The sequence below is a fragment of the Equus quagga genome, chromosome 2 (assembly GCF_021613505.1).
Source record: "Equus quagga isolate Etosha38 chromosome 2, UCLA_HA_Equagga_1.0, whole genome shotgun sequence".
Taxonomy (NCBI): domain Eukaryota; kingdom Metazoa; phylum Chordata; class Mammalia; order Perissodactyla; family Equidae; genus Equus; species Equus quagga.
Genome location: NC_060268.1, coordinates 37,915,541 through 37,941,744, shown reverse-complemented (window position 1 = coordinate 37,941,744; position 26,204 = coordinate 37,915,541). Strand labels below are relative to the sequence as shown.

General features: G+C 56.1%; 1 protein-coding gene across 3 annotated transcripts; it reads right to left on the bottom strand.

The window, feature by feature from the left end:
• BAHD1 (bromo adjacent homology domain containing 1) lies at nt 1–24,032 on the bottom strand. Of its 3 annotated transcripts, none has more exons than XM_046654362.1 (7): nt 23,686–24,032; nt 7,402–8,839; nt 5,251–5,633; nt 4,081–4,240; nt 3,599–3,675; nt 2,725–2,825; nt 1–2,279 (listed from the first exon to the last, which is right to left on the bottom strand). In XM_046654362.1, the coding sequence occupies exons 2-7, from the start codon at nt 8,822–8,824 to the stop codon at nt 2,090–2,092; spliced, it is 2,334 nt and encodes a 777-aa protein (XP_046510318.1). In that variant the 5' UTR covers nt 8,825–8,839; nt 23,686–24,032; the 3' UTR covers nt 1–2,089. The 3 variants fall into 3 exon arrangements, with proteins under 3 accessions (XP_046510318.1, XP_046510320.1, XP_046510319.1); XM_046654364.1 differs by having other exon boundaries at nt 2,725–2,816; XM_046654363.1 differs by lacking the exon at nt 23,686–24,032 and adding an exon at nt 23,505–23,653.
• Nucleotides 24,033–26,204: the final 2,172 nt, after the last annotated feature.

Here is a 26,204-nt window from a genome sequence, read left to right as displayed (position 1 = left end):
TACAATTTCTCAAATTTATTTATTTTTCTTAAAGAAGTACTTCTAATCTCTGTCAAAAGGGAGGTGAGGAAAGGTCCTCCCTCCCTTGTAAACACTGAAATACAGATCTGAGAAACCAGGGTCGACACACACAAAAAGTGCATTTTACAAAATATCAACTAAAATATATTTTACATGAATTATGCTTCCATTGAAATTCTACCAGCTGCATTTTCAGGTTCGAAAAAATATTTCCACATCTAAGAGATTTCAAAAGCATTTAAGTTCTGGGCAGCAGACCCTGCTTCCTGGGAGGAGGGGCCTTGATCTCCTCTCCTGCTGGGTGAGGCTGGGCCCCTTGGCAGCAAGGGCTCAGCACCTGGGAATGAGCTGGCTCCAAGGCTGGCTCTTCAGAATCCCCATGGCCACTCTCACCAGCCTCTCTTACTGCCTGGCCCTCCCGGACTGATGATGCCTTCCTCTAACCAGCTTATTCAATACAAGGGGACCCAAGTCCCTTCCCTCCGGGTTTGGGATTGGGCTTCCCATGTGTAAATTCACCTCAGAAGCCCCGAGGCCTCCGCCCTCCCAGCCCAGTGGCCAATCAGGAGCAGCAGGTCTTCTCTGGGCAGCACGGGGGAGGGGGTTGCTCGGAGGGGGTGCCCTCACGATTGATTCGCTTCTACCTCCCTCTCCAGCTCCTGTCCTCACCAGCGCCACCTCCTCAGCCTGCTGGGTCTATGTCTGCCTCTCCGTAGGGGAGGAGGACTCAATGCTGCCCTCCTTGTCTTCTGTCCCCAAGGGTGTACCCCATGGGAGTGCTCACGAGCAGGTTCCCAGCACCAGGCCCAAGCCACGCTGTGTCCCTCTCCCTCGTCTCCAACCATGCTCCTCTTTGGTACAAATAGGAAAGAACCGGGCTGCTCCAGCTCCCTCACAGAGAGCCCCAGGGCCAGGGTCTAGCCCTGGCAAGGACAGCAGGGAGCTGGCTGAGCCTCCTAATCTACTCTGGGGAGCAGCATGAGGTGAGAAGAGGGCCCCTGGGCAACTGGAACAAACTGAAAATGCAGGTCCTTAGCTCCTAGAGTGAGTGGCTGCAGCTCAGCAGGTCTGCGGACTGATACAGTGTTGATTCTCGCTGGGATGTAAATTAGTGCAATCTACAAAAGACTAGGGGAGGGGGTAGCAGGGCAAGGGGAGCCACAGCACTCCTTTGGTTTGATTTCAGGTGGGTGTGGCTTGAAGAGTCATGTGTGAAGTTCTGCAAGAGGTTTCCTAGAACCTCCAAGAGTAAGGCAAGAGGAAAAGTCTTCAATAAATCAGGTAGCAATTTTCCTTGCCCCCTGCCCCCCACCCCCTCCCAGCTCCCTTCTGCCCTGAAACGAACCCCATGTTGATCAGTTAACTTCTGGGAAGCCAGACCTGCTGGGCCACCCTCACCAGGAGGCGGACAGGAAGCTGACTCCCACAAGTGGGCCACACCCAGGACTGTGAGGGCCGGGTACCTTGTCCCAGCACCAGGGGCTACTGCAGGGGCAGAGGAGGAAAGCTAGGGAAAGGCCCCAAGTCCAGGAAAAGGAAGTCAATGCTCTGGAAGCCAGACTCTGGCTCTCTCTGCCTCAAAGGAACGAGCTCGGAGCTGTGCCGGAATCTGGGAGAGCCTGGTCCCAGGCTGATGGGGAAGCAGCGGGTCACAGTGGGTGAGGTAAAGCTGGCTCCCACTCCCCCTTGAAGGGCCCAGGGGAGGCTAAAGAAAGGCCTGTTTGGCCTGGTTCCTGAAGGAACCCCCACCCGCCCCTCCAGGGCCCCATGCCCCTCAGGCTTGGCCCAGCCTCAGGGAAGACTGCTTCTTCAGGAGTCTCTGCTCAGGGGACCACAAACAGGTACGCTGGGCCAAGCTGAGAAGCTCTGGTGCTTTTCTTATACCCTGGCCTCCCCTTCCCTCCCATGGGGCCCAGAACCCAAAGGGGCCCCTGCCCTCCCCCCCAAGAGAACCACAGGCCAGCAACCTCAGGCCCCTGTGGCCCCTTAACCAAGTGCTGTGCTTCAAGCAGTGCCCCCTGCCCCGAGCCCCACTTGCCGTGGGCAGCCCAGTGTGGGCGTGAGGAGGCTACTGGGGGTTCTTGAGGATGCGGCCATGGCGGAAGTCATAGACATGGCGGCAAAGAAACACCAGCTCAGGGTCCGTGTCCTCGGGTACTGTGCGGTGTGGCGGGGTGGAGTAGTCTGCAGAGGGGGGCACCAGTGCTGTCTTTCGGCTGGGGAGGCCCTCACCTCGGCGCTTGGCCATGGCACAGAATCTGCAGTGACACACCGTTTGCTGTCTTTACCACAGCCACCTTTGCAGGAAGACCAATTCCTTCCCCACCCTGCCCAGGGAGCTGGGACATCCCCTCCTGCCCCTGCAAGGGCTGATGCTGCCTCCATCTCTGTCCTGCCAACTGCCAGCCCATCTTCTCTGTCACTAGGGGATCACACCTGCTGGGGCCTCCCTCCCAACCACCTGCCAGCTTTCAGTGACTTTCTCTGACAGCAGTACTGTAACCTCCTCAACCCTGTCTCAGAGAGGAAACAATTTTTCTTCTTTCTTCTACAAAAATTAGATGGTGGAAGCAGGCTATGAGGAAGAAAGTTCTGGGAGCTCAGGCCCAGTGAGTAAGATCCTCTTGGGGATCACAGGCAGCCCCCAAACAGCCCTGGGGAGTCTGAGGGGAGAAGCCAGCAGATGTGCAGGGCACCACCCACCTGCAGTACTCGGCAAAAGTCAGCACGTAGCACTTCTCCTCGATGCAGGCCACACTGTTCTGGTCCTGATGTCTCGATGCAAAGACTTCATTCTGCAAAGGCTCAAAGGGAGAGAGGAGGGGCTGGTTACCAGGGCTGGAAGCACCTAGCTCCAGGAGCAAGGCAGACGCTAAGCCCTCTGCTGGACTCTTGACCTGAGGTAACTCCAGCTAGTGCCCAGAAAGCGAGAGCTTCCCAGAATTTCAGCCTAACTGCTCCTCACTTAGCACCCCAAGGCATTCCTCCTAGGTTCCTCCTAGATCCCGCCAGGTGTCTGCTCCAGCCCCTGACTGTCATCAGGCTCCTGGCCTCCACCCCATGCCCAGGGATGGAGAGGAGAACTGGCGTGCATCTTCTGATTAGATGAGAAGTCTCAATGAAGGAAACAAAGTGACAGGGAGCTCAGACGGGGCAGAGACATTACCGCTCCTCGCACAACGCTCGGTAGAGCGCCTAGGGGTGTCAAGAGGAGTCTTTCCCCCTCCCTCTCACGCCGCAGACAGTCTCAGAGCAGACAGGCGTGCTGCTCCACCTCTCCTTTCCTGTCGCCAGGAGAACAAATCTGCTTGCTCCCACTCTGGCACCCTCTGCCATAGAGGGTTCCCTTTCTGCCTCCCTTTTAAGACAAAGGTTACTACTCCCTTTGAAATGTGAATTGGGGCAGTATTCGGAAAGAGGCTAAAACCCAGGCCCTTCCCCAGGTTCTCTGGCATCCAAGGTGATGAATCCAGAGACTTGACTGCCCATGGCTGCCTCCCCAACACGATGCTCATAGTGCCACAACTTCTCCCTCTGCCACCCTTGCCCTCTCCGACCCATGTGCCCAGCGGCTCACCTCATGCATGCTGGGACTGCGGCCTCCCTGTAAGTGCTCTGGTCTGTAATACCACAAGAGGCTCATCATCAGCTCTCCTGGGGGGAGAAGAGAAGCAGTCACGGCTTGAGCTAGCAACTCCAGAGTTACTTAGACAGGCAGGCAGGCCGGGCCACCTGCCCTGGAGGCTCATCCAACTTTAGTGATTGGGCCAATCCTGCAGGTTCCAGCCACCCATGTCCCCTGCCCCAGGCCAAGCCTGGCCTTCAGTGGCCTGGAATGCTATTAGCATGGAGGAAGAAAGAGAAAAAGGCACTGACAGGTGAGCTAGGGGGACAGGTGCCCAGGCCCTGGTGGCTGGAAAGGTTAATAAGCTGATCCAACTCAAGCCACAAGGCCTTCTGCAGCCCTCAGCAGCAGAGAGATGCTGGCCGAGTGGAAGGCAGACTCTGTGCCAAGAACACGGGGAGACTAGGGCCAGGTCAAAACAGGCAGGGGGCTACCTGATTCAGGGTTCTCCCAGAGGGCAGAGATTTTGGCCACATAAGGTGTGGATGTCTTTCGTGGGCCTGACTTGAGGAGGACAGTGTCCCGGACTCGGATCGTCTCTCCGTGCCGCTCCACCGCCTGGTAGCTCTTTCGGATGGCTGGTTCGGGTTCATCCTGAGCAACAAACCAATGACACAAATAGGCTTGTGTGGGGCCACCCTCAGAGTGAGGAGGGAGGGAGGGAGCGGATTACGTCCTCTCTACACTTTCCTCAGGGCAGTCAAACCACCGAGGACTGAGAAACTGCAACAACAGTTTGCAGATGGCCCCTTCTCCCTAAGGCTGGCTTTTGGGGGCAGGATGGGGAATCCCCATGGTTGGAGAAAGGATGAAAAATGGGAGCAGGGGTGGAAAAGTGGCCTGAAGCTTCTGGGGTGCAGTGTGTCCACCACACCCCCAACAGTTGGCTCTCTCATTCCAAGCCCTAGCATTGGGTAGGTCCTGAAGCTTCCTAATGGGACAGTCTGGGTTTGACCCTTAAACCATCATTGTAAGTGGTGTCACCTTGGGCAAATTACTGAATCGATTACTAAGCCTCAGTTTCCTCATCTGTGAAATGAGGATAATCTTAGGAACACAGGGTCTGTCCCTCACAAGGGAGTGGTGAGAATGAAAGCAGATAATTCAAGCAAAGTGCTTAGCTTAGTTCTGGCCCTTAAGAAGTGCTCAGTCAATTTTAGCCTACATTGTTTTCATGATCCCAGATGTTCCCATATCACTAAGGTTCTCTGCCTACCCCAATATCCCCTATACGTACTTATCTAAAGAGCCTCCACGCAAGTCCTGCATCTTATAATCCAGGATACAAGGGACAGCATGAGCAGGGATGAAAGGTGAAGATACTTCAGATGGCTTCACTGAAAGTCAGTGACAGAGATGGCAGCCACCAGCTGTGACTGACTGTGCATCCTCTGGCCTCCCCAAGGCGCATGATACAAGACCACTAGAGGCTGGGGGAGCAGGCTGGGCCAGCAGGACTGGTTCCTGGAGTCCAAGTGAGCTGGAGCCCCTCGTCACCTCACAGAGTAGCTAGAGCCTGGGGTTCCTGAGACCCACCTCACTGCAGGTCCTGGGTCCCCCACTGCCACCCTCCCTTGTCCCCATCAGCAAAGAGCTGCACTCACCAAGACGTAGACGGCCTTCTCACAGGCAGCCCCAACGGGCACCCAGCCGTTGGTGCGGCGGCGGCGGCGACGACGCGGGCGTGGGCGCTGGACGCGGGACTGCTTGGGGTGGCTGGGCCTGCGGGCAGCCTTGCTCCTCGCAGTGTGCCTACAGCTGGAGCCCGTGCGCAGACCTGACTTGGAGCCGCTAGGAGGCTTGGCGCTCTGAGGGCACGCGCGGGCTACTGTCTGGGGCTCCGAGGTGGGTGTCTGAAGATGGGGGACGGGCTCTGCTGCAGGTGGCACGCTGGGCACAGGGCATCCCAGGAGAGGGTGGGCAGGTGAGGCAGGGTGGCCGGCTTCTGGGAGAGGAAATTCTAGCTGGCCCAGGGACCTACAGCCTTCTGGAAAAAGGAGAGAGGGGGTCAGGCCAGGTGAGGACAAGCAGTAACTCCCCTGGCCCCTCTGCTCTCAGGGCCTGCCCCTGTCTTAATTCTGAGTGTGGACCCAAATGCCACTGAGGTGGCTGGTGGGGGTCAGGAGCCTTTAAGGTAGATTGTCAGAGTGACTGGCTACGAGTGTTTTTTGACCTTGGAGACTGGTCCACAGACATCTCCATCTCCCCTTCTAGCCTGAAAGAAGGGGAGATAAAGAGAACAGTGTCTCTAGCTGTGATTTCATCTTCTCTAAGGCTTCCACAGCGCTTAGGAGCAGGGGATCTGGAGTTAGACAGCCTGGGATATGAATCCCAGGCCCGCCACTTACTAGCTGTGTGACCTCCGGCAAGTCACTTTACCTCTCAGAGCCTTGCAATAGAAATAGTAGTTGTGAATATCATATAGTGTGTCCTAGGTGTTTTTCTTATCAATGTATTAACTCGTCTCATCCTTACAACCCTATGTGGTAGGAACCATTACCCCCATTTTACAACTAAGGAAAGTGAGAGACAGAGCAGTTACTGACTTGTCTGAGAGTCACGTGGCTAAGGAAATGGGGGAAAACCTTTCACTCCAGGCAGTCTGGCTCCAGAGTCTATGCTCAATGACATGCTACATGCCCTCCTATATAAAGTGCTTAGAACAGTGCCGGGGACGTAATGCCCCAGGAAGGGAGGAGGGATAAGGGTTTCAGGTCCCACAAGTTAGGTGTCTAGACTCGGAAAGTGGCATGAAAGAGAAGGAAAAGCCCAGAAAGAAGTCTGTTGTCACTTCTTAGAGCTCCAACTCACAGCAGAATCTGCAACAACCAGTCTGGCCAGAGCCAACTGGTCTATAAAGCTGTTTTATAGACCCCTTCAAGAACGGGTTGCGGGGGAAAGGCCTGGGAAGGCCTGGCCACTCACTCCCCCAGCAGCAGGGCAGGCTTGCCAGCCAGGATGGCTGTGGTCACTTTGTTTCCACAAGGGAGCCAAGAAGGGGGCCTGGAGAGGCATGTGAGGACACTCCTGCCAGTTTGGGGGAAGAGAGCTCACCGTAGGGGTATCTCATAAGCTGCAGCATGAGCCTCTCAGGTGTCTGGGTCTTGCTGGGAAGGCAGACACCAAAGCCACGGGGTCTGGAAGCACCCTGCCTGTGCCAGGGTCTCTGCTTGTCTGTTCTCCGAGTGTGCCCACCCCATCCGCCCCTAGCAAGGTGATGCTAAGTCTGGGCACCACTCTCTTTCAAAGTCTGTATACTATTGTAGCTGGCACCACCTGCTGGGCCTGGTCCCCACCACCCTTCCCATGAATGCTGAACTTGGCCAGCATGCAGAAGAGGGTCTGGGCTTCTGGAAAGTAAGGAATTCTAGCTTTTCTTGAGGAGGGTTAAAGGGACATGGGAACAACTTAGCAAAAGCTTAATTTCAATATTAATCTTGCACTCAGAGTCTAAGAATGAGTCTCCCTATAGGGAAGGAGGAGAGGCCCTCTCTGCTCCCTCCCTCCACCACAAGGCTACCTAACTGCCAGGCCAAGAAATCTCCATAGACAGCGGGGACAGAGCAGGGCTGCTAAGAGCTAAACATGCCCCTTTCCTGGGAATGCTCCTAGGCTTGGGCCACAAAACTAGGAGAATGCTCCCTTCTCAAAGACCTCTCCCTCCCATGCAAGAGCCAGACCCCAAGCAGCCCCACCCTCCTAGGACACCAGGTTGCAGAGACTCCCTGGTACATCCCACCCCGAGGAAGACTTACCTGCTGCAAAAGGCATTTTGTAGGGGCAGCCGCCACAGGTAGTGCCAATGTGGGTAAGAGACGAGGGCAACATTTCACAGATGCTGTAGCCATTCACTCCAGAGTCCTCGCTGGAGCAGTAGCGAGAGCCCCAGGCAGGGTGCTGGAAAGGGCTGCCTGCGGGCACTGAGCTTGGGGCCAAGAGGAGCCCCTCGTTAGGTGCAGCCACTGGGGACAGCTTGCCCTCGGGGAGCATGGGGCAGAGGGAGTAGCCCCCACACTGCAGCCCCTCTTGGCTGTAGTACAGGTAGAATTTGCCTAGCTCAGTCAGCTCAGGCTGACCACACAGGCCACTGTAATCGGCGGGGTTGCCAGGCATCGGCAGCGGGGACAGCTGGGGTGTGGGGAAAGAGGGCTGGTGCAGTTCCTGTTTGGGGGCAGGTGACTCCTCGCCTGGGCGCCCAGGTTCCGGCTTCAGGGCTGCCTGCCCACCCATGAGCAGGGGCAGGTGGGAGCGCAGCCCCAAGGGGCTCTCCAGACCCTTAGTCAAGGGCTGGTAAGGTGGCTGGATGGATGGCCTACGAAGGGTGGCAGGTGGCCATGGCTCCTCAGGGTGTCCTTGCCAGCTGAGTGGCCCTGCAGCCTCCCCAGAGCCAGCCCCCTGCCGGGCCTTGGGACAGTTCTTGCCATTGACCTTGGCCCACTTTGGCCTCGGGGCCTTCAGTGCCGCTGGCTCACTGGAACGCCCGTCAGCTTCAGGATGGGCACGAGGCAGCCGCAGGGGCAGCTCCCGCTCCTGGCTCAGCTTTAGGAAAGCAGCTGCATTCAGGCTGGCCAGTCTCTTGGGAGCTGGGTCACCATCTCGGCGGGCAGCTTCATCCAGTGCTGGCTCTGGAGACAGGTCCCGACTTCCTCCTCCAAGGTCCCCAGGTCGGGGCCGCTTCTTGGAGGACCAGCCCCCAGTGGCCCTGTCGCGGTCCCGGCTGCGGTGAGGGTCTCCCCCTCGACTGCGGCGGGTGCCCGCCAGGCTACTGGTGTCCTCCCGCTCCAGCAGCAGGTTATTGAGGGCCTCAGCATTGAGAGAGGCCAGGCGCCGCTTGCGGGGCTGGGCAAGGCCAGTGTCCTCGCTGGATGGGGCCGGGCTAGGGGGCTTGGGCAGGTCAGGGGGCAGCTCATCAGCCTCATCTGCACTTCGTGGACCGGCCACATTCTCCAGGCGGGTCAGCAGCACTTTGCAGGCCTTGGGCTTCTCAGGAACTAATGGGCGCTTACGCAGTGGGTAGTTCTTGCGGCGCCCTGTGAGGTGCCCTGGGCTCTCAGGCATGCCTGGCTCCACATCTTCTGCCCCCTGCTCCATATTACTGCCTTCCATCTGCAGGGGCTCTTGGCGGCCGGTGGGGCCCGAACTCAGCATGGGAAGGGACTTCCTCCGAGTGTGTGTCATGGAGTATCCTCCGATCTGCAGGACAGGAGGCAGGCAATGAGAGAGGCCCACCCTGGCCAGGCCTGCCTGCTTTCTCCCCGATGGCAGCCCATCCAGCATCCCCCTCACACAGTAATTCTGGCCTATCCCCACCCCATCTCCAGGCTGGATTTACCCAGGACACCTCTTCCAGAGGGCAAAGGTCTAGCAGGGTCGGGCTGCCTCACTCTCGTTTTAGCCTAGGGTCCCTCTCTGAACTAAGCCCTTGGAGAGCCCACAGAACAATGCAGACCCCAGGGTCATAAGACAGAAGGAGCTGGGGGCAAAGCTCTCTGTTCTCTCTACCTGTTCTGCCACCAGATACTCACTGCCAGACAGGAAGCTCTGAAGACACCAGGCCAGGGTGGGGACTTGGGTGGTGGGAGCCCCTCTATTCCTTCAAAAGCATTACTAACCCCTCCCCCATCTCGGGGTCTCTGAGATTGGCCACAGGAGGATAAGGAGTGGACAGTGAGGAGCTGAGATAAGGAAACTGCTCACTGGGCAGTGGGGGAGGCAAAGTCCAGTCTGTGAGGACACCCTGTCTGGCACGTATGGCAGAACAGCCATAACCTGGGTCTTGTCGGGAAAGCCCCCAAAGGGTAGAGCCCTGGCTTTGAGGAGCCTGTGGTCAAGGGAGGCCTCAGCCAACCCTAGGAGCTAGGCTACCTTGGTTCAATTCCAGGGAAGGGCAGCCCAAACTGTGCCAGTGCCTGGGGAAGGGCTGTCGGTAAGGCTGAGATGAGCATTCCCAGGTAGGAAAGCCAGGGACCACACACTAGATCTGTGGTATAGCTTTAAACTCCCACCAGCCACTAAGAGTTGGGAAAAGAAAGTATCAAAGAGAAGAACTAACTCAGGGGACAAACTGGGGCTGCCTTGTTAGTCCTGTCCTATTCCTCGGCTCTCTCTCCTGGTAGGCAAGATGCCAGACGGGGGGCAGGGTGGAGGAGTCACAGGAAGCCTAGAGTCCTGACAGAAAATGCCCACAACCAGGCATCATCTCCTACTTTTGCTTGGCAAACACTCCCCCGACCCCCATCATACCTGGGGCAGCCTGGGCCCCATCCTGAATGAAAAAGTCCAGAGCCGGCTGTGTGCGAGAAGCTGGCACAGCCAAAGCAATGAAGACTGGGGGTGCGGGTGTCAGTGTCTGGTCAGAGATGACTGAGCTGCTCACTCCCTACCTTCTCCCCAACCCAAAGCAAGGGGCCGCCAAGTAAGGTGCCAGACAAGGCTCTGGCCTCCCGGGCACCCTGTGACCCCTCCCCACCCAGCAGGCCCAGGTTTTCAGCTTACTTTCCCCACTGCTGTTGTTATTCGCACGCACTCTACCCAAGGAGCTGAGAGCAGTCCCTGCTGGGCCAGGATTTAACCCTGACGGCCCCAAGCCTGAGGGCTCCCAGGGACTCCTGAGCCCTGCCCAGCTCGCTCCTGTGGCTTTGGGCCAGCGGCCGGGGTCACTGGGTCCCTTCTCTCCGGAGACGTGCTGCACTAGTTGAGAAAGGGGGCTCAGAAAACCAGGCTGAGGGCAGCATGGGCACTCCTCGGCCCCAAGAAAGGACTTGGAAAACTGGAAAAGGGGGGCAGCGTGCCAGGCATCGCTCTGGCCACGTGCAGGGACCTGCCACTGCTCACAGACCAGGCTCCAGGCAAGACGCAGAGTCACAGAAGGCAAACCCATTCATTCCTGAAGCACAGACAGGAGAGCTCCTACAAAATCCCAGGCATCTGCTAGGCTCCCTAAGACTTGTCCCTGCTTCTAATCAGGGTGCCTGCCCATCCTTGTTTGCTCAGCACGCTTATTGGCAATGCCTCCTTTCACTCTCAAAAGCATCTGTTGGGGCCGGCCCCGTGGCTGAGTGGTTAAGTTTTCACGCTCTGCTTCAGCAGCCCAGGGTTTCGCCAGTTCGAATCCTGGGTGCGGACGTGGCACTGCTCATCAGGCCATGCTGAGGCGGCATCCCACATGCCACAACTAGGAGAACCTACAACTAAAAATACACAACTATGTACCAGGGGGCTTCGGGGAGAAAAAGGAAAAGCAAAATCTTTAAAAAAAAAAAAAAAAAGCATCTGTTGCTTACAACCCACACGCCCTTTTCTCAAATGCAGGGCACGCTGTGCCGGAGGCGGAGGAGTAGCAGCAAGGAGAAGCACATCTGTATTTCCTAGGAAAGGTGAGGCCCAACCTTCCCCACCCTCAAAGGGCCTGGAGACAGAGGACAGTAAACAGACCACACAGCTGAGGGGCCGAAGCCCCTCAATGGGCCCCAAGTTACCAGAGAAGTCAGGCCTGGGAATGGTGGGGGCCAAGGCTGAGGTCACCTGGGCTTGCGGCCTTTAAGGACACGGACATCATGTACACAGTAAGGAGGGGGAGATGGAAGAGCAAGCACAGGGAGGTGCTTCCAAGCCTGGCGAGCGGAGGAGCTCCAGCGGAGGGGTGGCTGGCCTGCTCCCGCTCCCCCGCCAGTTTGCCGGTGGACTGGCTGCATGGGTGGACGCGCCCAGGATTCTGGCACACTTGCCCACTTCTCAGTCTTGTCCTCTCAACACGCAAAAGGTCCCAAGCAGGGAGCGGCTAGGAGCAGGGCCTTCCATGTTCAGGAGCCTGTCTCCAGAACCTTGGAATTTGTTCCCTGTAGAGAGTCTTGCTCTTTCACCTCCCATTCAGCCCTCTAGTCCCTGAGGGACACCTACTGTCCCTGGGCTGACGATCCCAGGAAAGCTCTGAATCACAGGGTGCAAGTCACATTTCCAAATCAAGCGTAAGCACCTCCAGGTAGCCTCCCTTAAAATTGCCAAATCTCCCCTCACCCACTAAAAACGCCCAAGGCCATTGAACACACAAGGGAAACAACGCCTAGCTTTCATGTGGTGCCTAAGACAGCAACGTCACTCACTGTCCCGAGGAGAGGCTAGGGTCTCCGCCACCTGCCTTACTGTACCCCAGTCCGTGGAGAGCAGGTGAGTCATGCTTTGAAGCTGGACGTGTGAGAACCTTGGCTGCAGCTTTTCCCTTGGGTGGGGCTGGGTGGAGGGGGCTCCCAGCCTGCCGGGGCCCCTCTAACCTGCAAGGGGTGGCCCAGCTCCTTTGGGGAAGAAGCTCCGGGAAAGCAATAGGCTTGGTTCCCATTCCAGCTCTGCCAATCCTCCTGCTGTCCTGTCCCTCCCATGTATCCACTGCCTCAACTAGGAACTTTCTCTCTGCACTACCCTCCTCCTCTCCGGGAAGCCCTGTCCTCCCAGGCACAGGGAGTCCAGGCCCTCTTGGGACAAGGTTCCTAGGAGGGCCTCCCCAGGGCATATTATCCCTCACCTAGACCCTGTCAAGCAAGCTCTCACTGAAGAAAGTCAGTCTGACTGTCCCCACCTCTGAAGAGCAATCGGCCAGCTGCTGTGAAGGACAGTGGCCCACTGCTGGTGGGTCTGAGTCAGAGGCCCAGACAACAGGTTGAAACCAAAATCCCAAGTGTACTCTAAAGACAGCAAAGGGGCCATCTCAGCCCTGGGCACATCAGGGTCTTAAAATGGAGGAGGGAGATGAGGCCCAGCTGAAGTGTCATGGGGAGGTCTGGCCCTGTGTTGCCCCAGGCCTGCCCAGGGCTGGGAGAAGCCATCTCCACAGAAGCAGAAAGGGAGGGAGAACGTGTCTTTTGCCCTCAAGCTGCAGCTGCACAGGACATCACCCCCCACCAGCGAGGGCAGAGCACACCCAAGATGTGGTGTGCAAGGGAGGGTCAGATGTCTGGAGGAGTGTGGGCTGTGGGCATCACTGAGGGGAAAGTGAGGTGGGGGCCTAGACCAGCAAGTCAAGCCCAGATGTCTCGTACAAGCAGAGGCTGCCCTGGGGCAGGAAGTGGTCCTCAGCCTTGACCGTGGCTCCCCCCTTACTTACCCAGCTCAAGGCAGCAGCCCCACACCCATTCTTAGGGCTTCAGGAGCCAGGGCTCTGCCACTGCCCTTCCTGAAACCTCTCTGACTCACTGCACTTTAAATTTTGCTTTTCAGTCTTTTTGGTTTATTGTTAATGGGAGGTGAGCATTGAGGGGGGGGGGTCTTAGGCAAAGGCAGACCAGGTGGTCACCTGGGTGAGGGCCAGGAAGGGCCCTGACCCAAGCCGCCTCCCAATTACACCTAAAGCCACAGTGGCCCTGAGTTAAGCACTGCCCTCCTCTGCAATGTGTCCTGCAATAACCTCCCCCTCCCCCAAAGGAATAACACTTTTTCTTCAGCATTGAGTTTCTTGAATCTTCTATGAGAAAAGAAAAGCAGCAAGGGCACAAAGGCTGGCTCCTCTTCTTTTCAACTCAGCTGATGGCACTCATGGCAAAACAGAGAGGGGAAGCTGCTCAAATTCTTACACTAAAGCCAGGTAAAGACGCAGCTGGGAGCTCCTGAACCCCCAAGTGCTGGTCAAGGGGAAAGAACCAAGCTTTGAGTCAGGCAGACCGGGGTTTAAATGCCAGCTCTGCCCCTCATGAGGAAGTTACTTAATTTCTCTGAACTTCAGATGCCTCATCTAAAACGGACACATCGAAATGAACCTTACTGAAGAGCGGGGGTGAGGACAACAGAGTCACCGTGCAGGAGCCTAGCATGGTAGGAAGCAGGCAGGCCAACATCCCTCCCCTCTTCCAGACCCACTAACAGAGGAGAGGAGCCTGCTGCCCTTAGCCTAGGCCGTTCCCCACAGCAGGAGCCAGAGTGGTGGGGAAGCCAGCTTCCGCTGGGAGAAATCTGAAAACCCAGCCTGCACCTGCACCCTGCTCGGCCCCCACCCAGTCCATGGAAACACGCAAGTGCCAACCCCAGGGAAAGATGGCGACGCAGCTCCTTCCCCACGCAGGACCCAGTGTGGGATGAATTGTGGAGAGTTCACTTTACGACAGAGCAAGACAGGGGCAGAAACTGTATCCCAACAGATCCTGAACAACGCTCTGCGCCTCCGAGAAACATTCACCTGGACGGTGAAAGGCGAGATCTGCAGATGCTAAAGGCCCAGGGGACGGGGTCGGAGGGTGTACATTCTGCCTGTTGCCGCCATCTGGCTGCGGCCGGTGCAGGCACCCAGAGAGCAGAGTCCTCTGGCAGCACAGAGCTCATGCCCCAGGGTGCCGTCCCTGAGGAGAGAGCAGTGGCCATGGCCACCAGCCCCACCTCCCTGGTGCCCATTCAGCCTCATTTGCTGCGGGCATTCAACGCACTTTACAACCAGGCCAGGACCCTATGAACACCTACCTGGGCAGGAAGCACGTCGCCCAACCAAAGGGAACTGGCCTAACCCGTCTGGATACAGCCTGTTTTAGAGACTGCCCTCAGGTCTGGTGGCCATCTGAGGAACTGGGCCCGCCCCCCTTGGAAGCACCAAGCCTATCCATAGCCTGTCAGATCACCTGCTCCTCACGTTTCACACTGGCGGCTCCCAGGAGCTCAGAGCCGTGGAGCGGCCATGCAGGGAAAGTCCGCACCCACCCCACATACAGTCTGATGCATCGGCCAGGCCCCACTTCTGGCCACTCTTGTCCACTCTGACCATCTTAGCCCAGACACACAGGCCCAGAGCTGCACCCAAGTGTCCAGAACCCTCCACTTACTTCTGGCTCCAGATACAAAGCCAGACATCCCATCTCTTGTAACTACAAAGGAACACAAATCTCAGTGGGAAAAGAGGAGTTTTAACTCAGACTATAAAGTAGACTCTCCATTTTATATTAGAATCGCAACTAAGTACAGAAATACATGAACAGTAGAGTTGTTGGAACCACCTTCTCACTGGAAACTGCCAGTGCCTTAGTCTTAGGACATGGCCCTTCCGATAGGTAGGGGGCCGAGTGAGAGAGATGAGAGTACCTCTTGGATCTAGAAGTCGATATATACACATGGACCCTTGAGCTAGGACAGCGGGCAGAGACCACTGCTATTTTAAGCATACCACAGTGCTCGACTTTAAGAAACTCGAACGTGACAAATCATAAGGTGATCAAGCGCAATACAAAATTAGTCTTTAGAAGCTTTCTTTAAAGGCACACCTCCCTACTTCAGGCGGTCTGCCTTCCCCTAGCTTCTTCCCAGTGCACAGCTCCTGTGTGCACAAGGCAGATTTGTATTTGCAGGTGCCGCTCCAGCTAAGCCACAGCCCCCGCTGCTCATTCCCAGGCACCCGGCACCTCTTGTGACCTTTGCTCACACAGCCAACACTTGCTGGCCCCTCGCCACGGCTCGACACAGCAGAGGTAAGACCCATACAGGGTTAGAAGCCACTTCGTGCTGCTGCTAATCCTAAGTGGGCTTGGTCAACAGCCTGTGCTTCTCTGAGCTTTGGTTTCCTTATCTATAGACAGCAAGGTTGTTATGAGGATCAAGTTAAATAAGACTGTCTGTCAAATGCCTAGGAGAGTACCCGGTATACAATGGTGCTCAATACAAGCTCATTCTTTCCCCCATATGTCAAGTATTAAGTGCTGAAGAAAAATGCAAAAAAAAAAAAAAGAAATTGGAGCCCGGCTGGCAGAAAGAGGACAAGACAGTGCGACAGGGGCTGTGATGGAGAGCTTGGGGCTCGGTGGAGAGCTCCAGCTCCATGGCAGCTTCACAGAGGGTACATCCGAGCTGGGACTCAGACACTTACTGAGGGCCGACCTCATGCCAGCTGTACTGAGGGGAGAAGAGCCCAGTAGGGAGGGGTAGACAGCAGTCTAAGAAACTCACTTCACAAACACTCGGATGCAGGAAGAGGTAGCAGACAAAAGCTGAAGTCTTGAGGGCAGGAAACAAATGCAAGTTTTCCCACACTCACCCCTACTGGCTCCACATAGGACTACTCCAGGCTGGGGGACAAGGGAGCATCGGGGCAAGACTCCCTCAGACCCTCCTACCCAGGCTGAACCAGAAGTAAATCTATTCCTGGAGCAGGACTCATTTGCTCCAGGCAGTTAACAGCAAGGGAGACATAAAACAGGAATAGGGACAGGGCACCCCAACGCTCAGCACCAGGCCCTCAATGGACCCAGGGGGAAAGCTCAGGCTACAGATGCATCATTCTTCAAAATACACAACAGCTCACCTGCCTGTTTCAGGCACCTGCCTGGGGTGGCAAAGGGTACACACGTACTGTTCAACCACCAGGACACCCCAGGAACCAATAACTTAGATATCTAAGATGGCTTGCCAAGACTGGAGGTGCTATCTCTTGTCCTGAACAGAAGAAACCGGCCAACCAGGTCAAGAGGGGAGCTCTGTCCTTGGCGTCCCCAGCAGAGTGCTAACCTCCTGAATGAGCCAGCCATGAGGAACAAGACGCGAGACCAGGCCTTCCCAACACTTTGCCAGCACAAGCAGAACCACAAGGCAGACCCTATTAGAGTTGTAGGCACCCAACTCGAAGATCTCACACCTAACTGACTGACCGATTAGTGCCACCCTGCCATGAGGATGCAAGAACTATGAGGACAGGCGGGCTCTGCCTTTCTTACCAGTAGAGCCATCCACAGGGCTTAATAAGAGCTTGCTGAATGAATAAAGATCTGGTTGCCCACTCGCCCCACCCCATCTACCCTAGACTGATGGCACCACGTGGAGCCCGGGACAAGAAACTCTGACCTCACATTCTCCCCCATCTTGCGAGTCCACCAGGCCTTTTCAATGTAATCCAAGTTCAAGAGGGCTACTTCAAGAAATCTCTCATATTTACACAGCACATCCTCCTTCTCTCTGCCAGCTTGCCCAGCTATCTCAGGAAAATATTCCTCTCATTTCACTCCTTACTGCAAACCATTGAGCAAGGGTAGCACTTCTATCAAGACAAAGAATGTCACCTATATTAAGGTGAACTGAGCAGTGAAGAACCAGAGTTAGCATTATCAGTCCCCAAATCCCCTAAGTGTACAGGGCTGGGAATTCTTGATTCACCACAGAGGCTTCTAGTCTAACAGGATGGCTAATGTTTGTCAAGCACTCACTATGCGCCCGACACACCACTCAAAGCACACGATATTCACTCTCATTTATCCTCACAGCCACCTCACGCCCTAGCTGTTATCTCATCTGAACAAGGAGAAAACAGAGGAACAGAGGGAAAAGAACTTGCCCACACTCCCGCGCCATCCAGGGTCAAAGCCTGCGTGTGTGGTGTGGGTTCCCAAGCCCATACCCCCACTGCAATACAGGACAGTGGCTGGGTCACAGACTGTCATTAGACAGACACTTGCACATTCCATTTTTTCAGTGCTGTTTTAATTATTGGCATTAATACGTTATTAGTTTTTCCTGATTTTTCACCACAAAGGAACTGAAGAGGTACTCCAACTAAAGGCAACTGTGGGCTGGCCACGGAAGGTACACATAATTTTACAAAGTGCTTCTACAGAAAAGTCTGCTCAAAGTTCCCAACTAACTCTTACTTGCAGTTTGGAAACAAACCCACTTTATAGCCTAGAAAGGGGGTATGGCTTTCAAAGATATGTTGTCTTGATTTTACAGTAAATCCAGAAAAGAAGTCGACAGACCGCACCCACGCATCTAACCACATCTCTTGAGTCAGATCAAATCTCTTTCCTCCAGCCCGACCTGCAATGACGACTGAAATTTGGTCATCACACACCAAACAGCCATCTTAATATTCGAAGACATATTAACTGCCCTTTGGCTACCTCTCTTTGGGCCAAACAGATCCAAGTCCTTTCAATTTTCTCTGAAGATTATCTCTTACAGTCACTTCATCAATTTTACAATTCTTTTTTACATACTGTTCCAACTGTGTGAACCCCTCCAGGCATACAGCAGGGGACCCCCCTCACTTCCGAGGAGGGCCTGCCCACCCTGGCTATAGTGGAAATGTGGCTCCATCTTTCCTTCCAGCATACTCGTCAGGATATCCTGGCATCAAGTAGCACCTTAATACCTTTCCTGTGATTTCTACAAAGACTCTCTAAAAACTAATAATTCATCTCTAAACCACCTGGCCAGATGAAAATGTGATTAAAAAACTGACTTTTCTCCAAACATTTTAGACAGGTACCTGGGCTTGGAGAAGGACCTCAATGTGAGCCACCCCTCTCCTCCACAGGCTGGAAGCTGAAAGAGCTGCAGCTAAGGAGGGTGGGGGACCAAACAAACACTGGGGATGGAACAGACGCAGGAGCAGTCAGCACCACTCCAGGTGAGATCTGGGGGTCACAAAAGGTGGAAACACCCCAGGTCCCATCCTCTTAACCAAGGACAGGGAGTCAAAGCACCTCGCCCCTCCAATCCACTGGAAAACACACTGATGGGAGAAAAAAAGATGTAGACCCAGTTCTTGCCTGGCACTGACGTTGTTAACTAAGAAGAGTCACCTGTCATTTTTTCATTCAGGTAATTTGGTCATGGTGCCTCAGAAAAAAGTCCCCATTTCAAATCTTAGAGAGGTTGAGAGACAAACCCATTCTTTTATTCCCGGGGGATCGGCCCTGCAGAGGATCTCAAGGACAATGTTATTTTTTTATTTTTTGTGTGTGAGATGCTGAGTCAGGTGAATAACCAACCATCCTTGCAGGTGTTTCCCACTGGGAAAAATGGAATCTGGATGAAAATCCTTCCCAGGACACAGCCCAAAATCCTGGCTGTGACTTCACCCTGAGGCCTGCTCACCAAACCCACAGTCCTTTGGTCCCCAGCTTCTAGACCAAGTGGTCTAGGGCAGGGCATCAAGCCCCTATTGGAACCCCAGGGCCCGGCTGGTGCTCAGCAGCTCTGCAAAGTCAGCTCAGTGGAGCCAAGGGCGCTTGTCGGGCTGTCTAGCCCCGAGCAGGCCGTCTGCAGCCTCGCAGCCGCCACTGCTCTTCCTCCTCCTCCCCGTTAGCTGGTTTACTGCTCATTAGTGGCGGTACCAGGAGGTGAGCAGGAAAAACATAAAGGAGCTGAAATTCAAACCAGTCCATTTTACTCCAGTTAGGTGCCTCCCATAAAACCAAGCAGGATTTCATCATCCAGGACCTCCGTGTCCCCTGTCCCAGGGAGGTCGAAACAACCCATAGGGTGAGGGGCTGCAGAATCTCAGGACCCCAGGCACCAGGACTCTATGCTTCTAGTTATCATGAGCTCTTATCTACGTTCTGTATTTCCATCTTTTCAGGGTTAACATGCACTTCTAGGCATGAGCTGGCCCACCAAGTCAAGGCAAGGGACCTGCTGAGCAGGAGAGCTGAGGCTGCCCTCAGTATCGAAGCATACTCTCCTTGTCCCTCCGAAGTCCCCAGCACAATGGCAAGTTCACAAAGGAAGTGATTCTTGCCAGACTGTGCTAGCAAATTCCCATAAATACTTGGGCTGGGGTCGTACTGCTTATGTAAAATGCTTCCCCATTGAGAGATGCTGCTTTATTTACATTCTTCACAACCCATTCATAAAAAGGAGGCCCTTTAATGTTGGGGCTGTTCGTATAATGCTCCATAAACCCAGCAGCTTCGGCTGGCAGCCTTAGTTCAACACAGGCTACTTCTCAACTCCAGAGACTTTTTTTCCTTAAGAGTTTTTTTCCCCTCTCTTTAATGACTCACCTTGCGACAGGGCGCTGAGGCCAGATGTTGCAGGAGCAAGGCCAAGAGGACTAACAACAGATAAAATGAAAACACACAAGTCCTCCTGAATGCTAGGACAGAGAGGTGACGAGGAATGAAAATAAATAAACTGAATATCCCTATAGAACTCTAATGTGAAGTATGTACGTTGGAAGGTTGAATTCCTTCCAGGTTTACCGAAACTTTCTTTATGGATGTCAAAATCCTTCCCAACTTACATCTCTACATAACAGAGAAGATGTGGAGGAGATTTTTTTTTTTTAACCCAAAATGAAAAGATACAAGAGGGCTCCTTCTGGTTTTTGATTTGCATTGTGGATTAATAAAAAAACAGTAATTTTCTCTGCATCTTCACAGAAGTATTCCAGGGCCTGCTGGATCCAAGAAGGGCACAATTTGCTCAGGGTGAAGAAACTCAGGCAAATGTCCTAAAGAGAGGAAGGACTGTGTTCTAGGGCACGCAGTAAAATCAGCCTGAGCAGTTCAGGAGAGAGCCCAGGAGATGCATTCTGAGGCAGCTTGTCTCCTGTCTCCTGCTACAGTAGAAACAAGGAGAACAGAAGTAGTAGGGATTTTTTTTTAATTGACGGGGAGCGGTCTGCATCGCCATGGCAACTGTGAGGGGTGGCCTTCCCGCTTGGAAGGGAAATGCTGGTCCATTAATCATCAAACTGGGGCACAAAAGGGAGGTTTGGGGGGAAAGGGGATGGATGCAGAATTTATTTTTTCACTGTCTAGACTCAAACCAGTCACCAGTCCTCTCTCCCATTTCCCCCATGGCCAGGGTTGACGGTAAACAAAAACAGAAGTTCTGAGAGCTGGGATGATAGCTCTCCTTTTTGATGGGTCCAATGTGGGGCGGATCATGCCTTCCATGCCAGCGATGCCCCTATAAACACCTCTTCCAACAACAGTCCCAAAAGTCCCATCCACAGGCCAGACTCAGCAGTCTTTTTCTTTTCTGTTCTCAGAACCATGTTTTCTCCCTCATTTACACCCAGGATTGAGAAGAGATAAAACATATGGATTCATTTAGCATGGACAACAAGGAAAATTGCATAAGAGCAGCAAAGCCGGGTGGAGAGAATGGCCTGGTAGGGTAGGAGGAAAACAGGGTTACAGCCCTTTTCCAATTCATGTCTATATGGTGTCATGTGAGCAATCCCCAGGACAGACTCTTCCCAGCCAGAATATCAGAAACAACATCTAAATTTCATTTGCTCCCCATGCAAAAGTACCCCAAACATGCTCTATCTACATGCCATTGACAGAAAAGGTTGGAAACCACTAAGGACTCCATACTGAGCATTTCTGGAGAAGCAGAAGGGAAGGCTTCCCCTCTGTTCCCACCCAACTAAGCAGCCAACTGCATTTATTCATTCAACAAAAACAATGTGCACAGCACTATAGCAGAAATTCCACAACGTTCAAACACACACACACATACACACCAAGGTTTAACACTCATACTGTCCCGGTCCTTAAGAAACTTCCAACCTACAAAACCACTCAAAAACACACCATGTTATAAATCCAGAGTCACAATCACAGAGGCAGGCAATGTTGGCCTGGTGGCCTGAGTGACAGCGAGACGAAGGATGAGAAGGGTTCAGGTGGGAGGAGAGGAAGGCGAGGGGCTCCTCAATGGGGACAACTGGGGAAGGGAGCAGGAGCAAAGATGCAGGGAGATAAATGTGCATGACACAGCCAGGGGAGAGCCTTAGGGGACACTGTCTAGGGTCAGACTGCAGGAAAAAGGGGAGCCATTGCAAGTCTGCGGATAGGAGAGCGACATGGGGGAAGGAGTGATTTAGGAAGAATGATCTAGCAGCCATCTACAGACTGGATCAGAAGGACTAGAGGAAGCAGGAGGGAAAGAAAGGTTGTAATAACAACACAGGCCTGACATGGGGACAGGAGGGCAACAGAAAGGAAGAAAAGGAGGAAGGTGCAAAAATGATAGAAACTAAATTCTCCAAAGCAAATCTTCCCAAATACTTGATTCCACTGACGTGAGTCTCCTACCAGGTAAAGAGCTTGTCAAAGAGAAAAATGTTGTTTTGGCAATTCCCCTTTATATTCCAGTGGCCAGACCAGGTCACCCCCTTCTGACTGCCACCAAAAGAAATCACATACTGTGTAGTCCAGAGAAGGCACAAAGGCCTTGAGATTCTTCATCATTCTCTGGATCTTAGACATGCAATTAAATTCTCTCAGAACAAACTTTAGTCTCCTGCATGAGGTAATACCTCCCTTTCCCACAAGTCTCAGCTCCACCCAGCCTGGGGTCTAGACCCTCCTGGGAAGGGGGATGGAGGGCGGCCATGAATTAACTCTATGCCTATCCTAGGCAAGGCTGACAGGCAGCTTTCCCAGGGCAGGCTACAGCCAACCACAGCTGGGGGCAGCTAGTAACCAATAGCTCCGTAAGGTAGGGCTCAAACCCAGATTCTCAGCAAAAGACCACAATCTAAACAGCCGGAGTTTCCCTGTCTTTGTGGTCCCAACTTTTCCATTAGGTATGGGGTCACACCAGGGGGCGTGGGAGCTCTGAATGGGTTTTTACAACTGGGAAAACAGCACCCAGTTTAGAACTGGTGACTGGTGGGGTTAGAGGAACTTATAGCTTAAGCCACTGGTTTCCAAGTGTCCTCCAGTGGGCCAAGGACAGTGGTGTCCCTCCAGGACATGTGGTGCCCTTTTCTCCTTTATTCAGATGACATAGGGGTGGAGAGAGTAGGAAGGAAAATCTCAGGTGGCACAAAGTAAAAAGGTCTGGAAACCTTTTTTATTTAGTCATTAAATGCCTACCTGGATGTATAAACCCAGCTTCTCATTTCCCTGCATGGGTACCTTCTCTGGCTAAAGAAAAGTGCTGAAGGCAGTTCAGGACGGACTGCTGGAGCACATTTGGGGGTATCTCCTAGGCCCCAATACAACTGGTCGTCTGCCCTCTTAGGACTGTTGACATGTCGACTAGGAGATGTCCCAGGTGGGATTAAACCTCTGCCCAGGGGCAGACTCTGCTTTCTGAAACCCCTCATTCCTGGCTGACTCTAGAGCGGCTCACTGCACTGTCGCCTCGGTGAGTCCAGCAACTCGATCGCCACCGGCCAGGCCCACCGTGTGCACACCCCCACCTCTGCCCCTCTGCCCTGGCCGGGTCGACCCCTCTCTTCCCAGAACGGCGAAGCGATCCGCGGCTGGTGCGGTGAGCCAGTGCCGCAGCTCCTCCCGGCGGGCGCCCCGGCCCCCGCAATCCCCGGGGCAGAGTCCGGCCCTGTCGCCCGCCCCTCGGGGTGGGTGGCTCGGACCCGCTCCCCTCCCCGACGCTACCACCTGCGCCCGCTCCGGCGCCGCCTTTGTCCGGCGCTTCACCGCCAAGCGGGCCCCTCGGGCTCGACCTGACCCGGCCCCCCGCCCCGGAGGAGAGGCGGCGAGGCGGGCAGGGCATGACCAGGCCGGGCCGCGAGCACGGGGTCCCGCTGTCACTTGGAGGCGGTCTGACAACTTCGATCCCCCCGCCCCACCTCGGACTCGGCCGCCGCTCCGCACGGTCCCCGCCGGGCCTCCCGCGGCCCACACTCGCTTCTCGAACCGGTTCCCTTCCGTCTTCGGCGCCTCCCTTCCTCCCAGCCCGATCAGGTCGGGTCTACACTAGCCCCCGCCCCGGCGCGGCCCCCATCCTCTGTCCCCCATCCAGTAATAACCGGCCAGCTCCCAGCGCGGGAGGGCGCCCCCCACCCTGAGCGGGCGATCCCGCGGCGCCGCCCCCAGCCGCGGCCCCTTGCCTCGGGGACCGCGAAGGGGGAGGGGGCGCAGCGGGGGGGCAGGGGCCTCGCCGCCCGCGCACTCCGAGGCGAGCCGGCTCCGCCGCGGCGAGGAAACGACCGGCGTCCTCCCGCCCTCCGCGGCCCGGGACGCCCGCGCCGCCGCCTCCCGGCCGAGCTGCCACCCTGCGGCCGCCACCCACCCCGCCCCCGGCCTGCGAAGCGGGCGGCCCCCCGGGGGCTGTCACCTCGAGGCGCGCCGCGCTCCCCGATGGCGGGACCGTGGCGCCGGACCCGGGGGAGGGAGGCGGCGCGAGCGGGCGGCCGCACCTGCTTCGCGTCGTCCGTCCGTCCGTCCCTTCCCGGGCTGGCGGGGGCGGCGGCGCGGCGCGCTCGGTGGGGCGCGCTGACGGGCGGCCAGTCCTCTCCCCTTCACTCGTCTGCCTCCCTCGCTCGCTCCCTCCTGCTGGCTCGCCCCTTCCCCCCTCCTCGACCCCGGCCTCTAGCTCACCGGGACGGCGGCGCGGACGGCGCAGCTCTGGGCGCCCGCAGGCCCCGGCCGGGCTGGAATCCGGCGGCTGGAACCCCCCGGGGGCGCTCAATTCCCGGGCTCCACGCTGCTGCGTCAGCGCCTCCTCCTGGGGGCCGGGGCCGGGCGGGCGGAGCGGGGGCCGCGGCCGGGCGGGGCCGTCGGGGGGGGCGGGTGCGCCTGGCCCGGGCGGGCGGACGGCGGGGGCCGGACGGGCGGGGCAGGCAGCCGGACGGGCGGGCGGCGGGGGCCGGGCTCCGGGATCCGCTACGCCGCTCGCGGTTCCCCCACAAACTCCCCGAGAGCGGAGCCTCCGCCGCCCTCCTTCCTGCTTCCTCGTCCCCAGCCAATCAGCGGCGCGCCCCTCGGCCAGCTCCGCCAATCAGCCACCCCGCCCTGCGCTGGCCCGGCCAGCCAATCCGGCCCTTGGCTCCCCCTCCCGGTCTCCGACCAATCAGAACCGTCGGTCGGTCGTCCCAACGCAGGGGGCAGCACGAGGCGGCCGGGGGAGGCGGTGCGGGGAGTGGTGGGGCCTGGGGGGAGGGGTACGGTGCCAAGGGTGGTGGTGGGGGTTGGTTTTCTTTGCCGGCTTCTTGGATTTTTCTCTTCGTCTACCGAGCTTGAGCCCGTATCCCATGGTGACCTGACCCTGGAGCCCCAATCCCCCAGCTGCTACCCCACCCCCCCCGGGAAATCTTACCTCGCCCCCACCCAGGCCGTCACCCCTCTACATCCCTCTTCCCTCTTCTCCCCTAGCCCCCACTGGAGAAAACTGCAGGCCGAGGAACACCCCACCCTCGCCAGCGGCTGCTGCCCCCAGGGCAAAGCTTCGGGAAGATCAGCCGAAAATCAAGAGAGGACAACCCCCCTTTCCTGCAGAAAGGGCCCCAGACTCCAGCGAAAGGGCCCCGACTGCTGAGAAGCCCCTCCCGCCCTTGCCTCATCTTTCCGACTTCCCTGCCTGCCACGTCTCCTTTCCTTTCAAGCAAGGTCGGTCCTGGCTCGGTAACCCCTCACCCGCATCTCTTTTTCCTCTTTCTCCCCTTCACCTACCGCCCCCAACTCCAGCTCTTAATTCACCCTTCTCAGAAGCAGAGTGTGGAACCCTCATCCATTTCCAGCTGACAGCAGAGCCTGGTCTGTGAGTCCTTGACACCCACACACCCTCTTCCACCACCGCGGGGAACATCAGAGCTCTCTGGGGGAGGGGAGAGGGGGCGGGCAGCCTGACAGCCCCGGCTGGACTCCCTCCCTCGCGTCCCCAAGCCAGGATGGGACCAAGCGTAGACACTTACCTGGCTTCCCTCTAGTCACCGAATGCTCTGGCTCCGTCTCACACCCACAGACGTGCCTTCCCAAGCCCGAGCACGCTCGCGGGGTCAGCAGGGTGGGTGGGCACAGCAGGCGGAGGTCACACGGAGGTGTGGGAGGTCCCTCTGAGGTGCGGGAAGGGGCTGTGTCTTGAGCACCTTGTGTTGCCAGAGCCGGGATAGGGCTTCACTTCAGTAAGCACTGGCTGTGCACATAGTAGGTTCTTGAGAAATGCTGAGTCCACCCCAGAACAAAGCCTCATTCCCAATTCAGGCGGGGGAGGGGAGCTTTGGGAGGTAAAAGGAACAGCAGCAAAAACGGTAGTGTCAAGTCACCAGAGCGCTGGGAGCAGCCCAGGGAGGGGCTGGGCCGAGCACGCCTCGGTGGAGAGAAGCACCCCTGAGTGCTGGGGCTGCCTAGTTGCCAGAGGAGAAACCCCGCCTTGGTGTGTGGCTGAGGGGCTCCTCCTGTGCCCCACACGCTGCCTAGCCTTTCCTAGACCTTGAGGCTCCAGCACTCAGGAAGGCAGCCTTTAAGACAATCAGGGCTGCTAGCCTCCATGGCTGGGAAATAAAACCCTAAAAGTTCCCCATCTGCCACTAGAGCTGTCAAGGGGACCCACAGAGTCTTAACTGTGTTTGGGGACGTGTTTAAAGGAGGGGGCCCCCCAGCAGGGGAAGTAAGTGAATAGAAGCTAAAAGTTAAGACTGTGGCATAGAAACTTGTCAAAGGATGAGGTTCTCCTAGGACAAGGGCCCCTCCTTCTCCTATCTCCCATCCTTAGGGAAAGCAAAATCCCGAAATCTATAAAAGTAGGACACTAAAAGATCTCTCTCCTCCCTGAGCCTCCCAGGACAAAGATTCCTAGCCGTCCCTCCCACCCCCAATAGGCCAGCCCTACCTTCTACCTCACAAAATTCCCCCTTCTCCCTGTCCCCAGTCTGTCCCATGGGCTGATGTCCCCCACCGCTCATCAGAGACTGGTGATAGAGGGTAACAGCAGCAGTGGCTGCTGGAGCTGAGCCATGCCATCCTGGCAGCCTGGAGCCAAGGCAGAAGAGGGGACAGGGCTCCTGTCAGCAGCCCAACCTGTGCTGACCTTGGCTTCATGCCCACTAATGGGCAGGGATTGAGGCCAAAAAGGTCAGAAGAGAAATGTACCTAGTCACAGGGAAGGAGACCCAAGTGGC

Bases quoted from the DNA above. Each gene is read 5' to 3' on its own strand.
- BAHD1 (XM_046654362.1), bottom strand. From the start codon at position 8,824: ATGACACACACTCGGAGGAAGTCCCTTCCCATGCTGAGTTCGGGCCCC. The intron at 5,634-7,401 runs GTAAGTCTTCCT...TCCTTTTTCCAG, and splicing joins CAAAATGCCTTTTGCAGCAG to AAGGCTGTAGGTCCCTGGGC. The intron at 4,241-5,250 runs GTGAGTGCAGCT...TTTGTTGCTCAG, and splicing joins AGAAGGCCGTCTACGTCTTG to GATGAACCCGAACCAGCCAT.